A 5,774-nucleotide genomic window follows, 5' to 3' on the forward strand; every position below is an offset into this window, starting at 1 on the left:
ACCCCATCAAGCAGGTAGCACACTCAAACTGCTAGAGCACACCCCCAACACCTGTAGAATACCTATAACACTTGTAGCACACTGGCTGAGAACGAATCATAACATTCCAGTTTCAGTGTAGTAATCAGCTATGATATTATGCTCAGATCTCAGCGTAGATACTTCAGATATATACAGACATTTCTCATCAGCACATACAACTACAGGTGTATGCAGCCTTTTATTATCAGCGTATACAACTTAGATACATCGTAGATACATACATTTCTATGTAATGATCTGCGTCAATATAACTTCAGAACTTCAGTTAGATACTGAAACTAGTCATCATACATCATCAGGTTGGTACTGAAACGTCATTATTTTGGAGGTTGCCATTAGCAACATTGTATCAAACTGTATTCAAGCTTATTTTTATTAATTATTCAAGTTATAAATTAAAATTATACATATTACATAATTAAGTAGCAATATACGCCTAGGAGGGAAATCAAAATTGAAAATTTAGTTAATTACAAAATGCAAATAATTACAAAAGGTTTAGGTTACAGAATGCACTGCTAAACATTGGATAGGGTTACAAAATGCACTGCTGCGGATACGTTAGGTTAGGGTTGGAGTAATACCCATGCTTGGCATGGGTATTACTGCAGGGAGGGCAGGCTTTATGATGCTTATTGGTATGAGGGTTGGGGCTGGTATGAGGGCTGGGGCTGGTATGAGGGTTGGGGCTGGTATGAGGGCTGGGGCTGGTACGAGGGTTGGGGCTGGTATGAGGGCTGGGGCTGGTATGAGGGCTGGGGCTTGAAAGTGACAGCTGGACCGTACTGGTGTGGGTACTGGGCCTCGCCCTTGTAGCTCACCTGGGCCTGGTACCCGTTGTTGTGGTCAGCCACGTAGCTCACCTGGGGGGAGCAAACATCTCAGATTAGACGTGTCTGCGCATTTCTCATAAAACATGTGATTTTCATGTACTTTGGAGTACTTATTAGGGTCTCGAACGTAAGATAATGGAACCTTTGTTTACCGTCTGGATGCGGCCGTCGGGCAAGGCAACATTGTAGGAGCCCTTGACGGTGTGGCCGTCGGAGTCCTCGTTGTGGCCGAAGTCAGTGCCGGCGTAGTCGTCCTTGACGCCGTAGGCGAAGTTGTACGGTATAGGCACCTGGAAATGAGAGATTTAAATAGGAGAAACATACGGTAGCTTAAATAACCACCGTCCCAGTAAAGACATTAGTGGAAAACAACGTTCGTTTATCGTCTGTTACAAACGTTCAAATAACGCTGTTAGTTACTGTGTTTCAGAGATATATGTATCATACAAGGACATATGTACTTTATAATTAATCACACAGTGAGGAATGGCTAACTAACCGGTTTGTAGGTGGGTTGGTTGTAAGGGTCTGATGGGAGAGCCAGAGATGCTCCGACCACCACAGTCAACACGATCACAATCTGCTGAGAAAGATATTATGACTGAGTCATTGTTCGAGACATCAACAATATTATTTATGTTGACATTTGGTTTCTCTTTTTGCTGGCTAAATGTAGCTTGTGTTCGGGTGACTTGTCCGTAGCTATAGACTTGAAACTGTATCACTCAGATTATTATACCGAACAATATGAATTACAATATATTATAATGAATAATATCACATAGAAAAGATAATTATACTGAACGAAATCGCATAGGATAGATAATTATACTAAACGATCTCACATAGAATAGATAATTATACCGAACGATATCACATAAAATCGATAATTATACTGAACGATATCACATAGAATAGATAATTATACTGAACGATATCACATAGAATATAGCATTCTGGTCCATATCACTTAGATCATTATATTGAACGATATTACTGAGAATAGATATAAAGACCATTGCAGAGAATTAGCCAGGTGAAGCTACTGACTCAACCCACACATAAGACATGAAAGTGACGGGGTTTCCATCCATCTTGGTCATTATCAAGTCCTGGACCCTTAGCAAGTCCTGGACCCTTAGCAAGTCCTGGACCCTTAGCAAGTCCTGGACCCTTAACAAGTCCTGGACCCTTAACAAGTCCTGGACCCTTAACAAGTCCTGGACCCTTAACAAGTCCTGGACCCTTAACAAGTCCTGGACCCTTAACAAGTCCTGGACCCTTAACAAGTCCTGGACCCTTAACAAGTCCTGGACCCTTAACAAGTCCTGGACCCTTAACAAGTCCTGGACCCTTAACAAGTCCTGGACCCTTAACAAGTCGAAACAGAGTCCAGGACGGAGCGAAACGTCGTTACTTTTCTTCCATGTGTGAGGGGTGAGGCACTGAACAAAATCTCTTGCCATATTTAGAAACGAAATGATATAGAATTAACTATAAACATAAACCTTTGAATTTTTTCTTTCGTGAGACTTAAATACCCCATAAATCACTTGATACACGAGCACAGGTACCTTGAACATCTTGGGAGAGGGCGGGGAGAAGGTGGAGCGTTGATAGAGGTGGAGTGTACTGGTGGTGAAGACTGATGGTCTCAACTTATATAGTTGATGCTCCCGCTGCACGTCTCTCTCTCTCTCCTTCATGCTCCATGGTGCGATGAAAACAAATTCCCTTTCTGTGTATCACTGTGATTTCATATACAGGTGATGAGGTGCTCTGCTGGATGAAGGTCTAATTCGTTTTCTTGTGAGTGTGTACTCGCCTAGTTATACTCACTTAGTTGTGCTTGGGGGGGTTGAGCTCTGGCTCTTTGGTCTCCGTCTCTCAACTGTCAGTCAACTGATGTATAGGTTCCTGAGCCTACTGGGCTCTATCGTATCTATATTTGAAACTGTGTATGGAGTCAGCCTCCACCACATCACTGCCTAATGCATTCCATTTGTTAACTACTCTGACACTGAAAGTAGTTAGTTGTGTGCGTGTGTGTGTGTGTGTGTGTGTGTGTGTGTGTGTGTGTGTGTGTGTGTGTGTGTGTGTGTGTGTGTGTGTGTGTGTGCGCGTGTGTGTGTGTGTGTGTGTACTCACCTATATGTACTCACCTATATGTGCTTGCAGGATCGAGCATTGACTCTTGGATCCCGCCTTTCGAGCATCGGTTGTTTACAGCAATGACTCCTGTCCCATTTCCCTATCATACCTGGTTTTAAAATTATGAATAGTATTTGCTTCCACAACCTGTTCCTGAAGAGCATTCCATTTCCCCACTACTCTCACGCTAAAAGAAAACTTCCTTACATCTCTGTGACTCATCTGAGTTTCAAGCTTCCATCCATGTCCTCTCGTTCTGTTACTATTCCGTGTGAACATTTCGTCTATGTCCACTCTGTCAATTCCTCTGAGTATCTTATACGTTCCTATCATGTCCCCCCTCTCCCTTCTTCTTTCTAGTGTCGTAAGGCACAGTTCCCTCAGGCGCTCTTCATACCCCATCCCTCGTAGCTCTGGGACGAGTCTCGTTGCAAACCTCTGAACCTTTTCCAGTTTCATTATATGCTTCTTCAGATGGGGACTCCATGATGAGGCGGCATACTCTAAGACTGGCCTTACGTAGGCAGTGTAAAGCGCCCTAAATGCCTCCTTACTTAGGTTTCACACACCTTACTTAGGTGTGTGTGTGTGTGTGTGTGTGTGCGCGCGTGTGTGTGTGTGTGTGTGTGTGTGTGTGTGTGTGTGTGTGTGTGTGTGTGTGTGTGTGTGTGCGCGTGTGTGTGTGTGTGTGTGTGTGTGTGTGTGTGTGTGTGTGTGTGTGTGTGTGTGTGTGTGTGTGTGTGTGCGCGTGTCTGCAAACACTCGTTTAATTGTGTGTGCAACATCGAAAGTCAGCTTTTGGAACCCATCATTTCGGGCTCGTTATTAGAATTATTATAAAAGTTAATCGTTATTATGATGATGGTGACAATTTTGGGGGAGTCTGGGCCCAGTTTACTTGGTAACTAATCACACCGGTAAAAATTTGTTTTTTTCTGTAAAAATCCGATATATTTTTTTTTTACAGGTGCGAAAATATTTAAACATTGTCCAATCAGGATACTCACCACTTGCTAATTCTCTACGATTCAGATATACTCATAATATAAGTTCCGCGACGCCCAGAAATTTAAAACATTTCTGTGGTTGGCAACCTGGGGAATTGCCCAGGAGCTGGAGCCTGCCTTCCCTCATCTAATAACCCACCACATATGTCGTACATACTTTTATACCTATGAATGGAAGTAGGTTCGATTGCATTATTCCATTTCTAATTATTAGGCAGGGGAAGTGTTCCTTAATATAAACTGTGTGTCCATGTCCTCTCCATCTACCGAACGTTCTTCGTGGTAAGTATTCCGTCCTTGTCAGTGGTCATTAACCCTTAAACTGCTAAGCTATATAAAGTCCAACAGGCAAGGGCTCATGAAATACATTTGAAAACCCATGATCAACCGCAGTCAGGGAGTGGATCGGTGTAAAGGTTGAGTCTTTCTTCTTGAGACTGTGTCGTGTTACAGCCCGTCCTCCAAACAAAGACCCAAAAGTGATTCCATCCACCCGCCAAACCCTCAGATGTTTATGAAGGAAAAACAGTTTACACACGACTCGCAACTGATTTCGTTCGAACACTTCCGGAAGAAGTGCTTCACTGACGAATTTTGTTCGAACCACAACGCTGTAAATGCTTCACCCACGTACTACAAATACAAATAATCGTCAACAGAACTTAAACACCTAACCTAACCTATGCCTATGCATAGGTTAGGTTAATATATATGTACAATATGCTAATATATTATAATATTAATATATATTTGAGAAAATTCCCGTTTTGAATGAACATCATGTTAAAATTTATGAATGCGTCTGTGGGGTTGACCGCTGGATGTAATGGACTTGAGTCAAGGACGGGTTGCGTGTTAACCGTCTCTTGCCTAATAGTAAGACCAGGGTTTTGCAGTCCTTTATTTCAGTCCTCTCGGTTCAGGAGTCAATTCAGTTTGTGGCGTATTTTTTAACTTCCTCAAAATACTTTTTTCTTCCAGGTTTGGTTCTTATGGTTCCCATAGTCGGAAACAGGTGGTCTCTCTCCTTTAACTAACTAGGTTATCCTTGACCATTGATCTCCAGCAGGGGTTGGATGAGATAATGTGATGGTGTCCACGGGAGTAACACTGTCTATTGTATCGCACTCCAGCAAGACCCACTTGTGAGTGTTGGACTCACAACACACGAGACTACCACTTGTGAGTGTTGGACTCACAACACACGAGACTAGAGTCTCCTGCTAGCGTTTACAGGCAGCTTTAACTGACAATAATAATGCAGGACTTGTGACGTGTGGATGTATGTATTTGTCGCAGCGATGGCTGCTGCCACATTTGTTGGCTTGGTCTGTTATGTTGTGGGGGTCCACAGGTGAGAACGTGGTTGTGGGGGATCGTGGTTTTCACCTGTTTGCCATTAGGTGAACAGAGACATTAGGCGAAAGGAAACGTTTCTGCCTCTCCCTGGAAATCGACCGTGAAATCCTCGGTTTTAAGTAGAAGACATAGACCACTGGTTTATCATACCTGGAACGTACCTGAAGAGAGTTTTGGGAGTTCTATTCACCCAGGCAAGTGGCCTGGAACCACTTGCTGTGAATGCTTCCTTGGTCAAGTTCATGTGAGCCTCACGATGTGTCCTTCTAGTGACAGACTTGGTGTTGTTTCAACTTAAAATTTTGTATTATAATATCGTTTGCAATGTCTGCAACACTCATCATCAGACCTGCAACAGATACGTGGAAACTACTTCACAAGG

General features: G+C 43.1%; 1 protein-coding gene across 1 annotated transcript; it reads right to left on the reverse strand.

Annotated features, from left to right (window-relative positions):
• Nucleotides 1-425: 425 nt before the first annotated feature.
• Nucleotides 426-2,458, reverse strand: LOC123761001 (cuticle protein 7-like). The gene is made up of 4 exons (XM_045746808.2): nt 2,444-2,458; nt 1,375-1,455; nt 1,028-1,165; nt 426-905 (listed from the first exon to the last, which is right to left on the reverse strand). Exons 1-4 carry the CDS (start codon nt 2,456-2,458, stop codon nt 675-677), a joined length of 465 nt encoding a protein of 154 aa, XP_045602764.1. The 3' UTR covers nt 426-674.
• Nucleotides 2,459-5,774: the final 3,316 nt, after the last annotated feature.

This window comes from Procambarus clarkii, chromosome 41, assembly GCF_040958095.1.
Source record: "Procambarus clarkii isolate CNS0578487 chromosome 41, FALCON_Pclarkii_2.0, whole genome shotgun sequence".
Taxonomy (NCBI): domain Eukaryota; kingdom Metazoa; phylum Arthropoda; class Malacostraca; order Decapoda; family Cambaridae; genus Procambarus; species Procambarus clarkii.

Coding starts and splice junctions, on each gene's coding strand:
- LOC123761001 (XM_045746808.2), bottom strand. Junction 1,166..1,374: donor ACCAACCCACCTACAAACCG/GTTAGTTAGCCA, acceptor TCTCATTTCCAG/GTGCCTATACCGTACAACTT. Junction 906..1,027: donor CCGACGGCCGCATCCAGACG/GTAAACAAAGGT, acceptor TGCTCCCCCCAG/GTGAGCTACGTGGCTGACCA.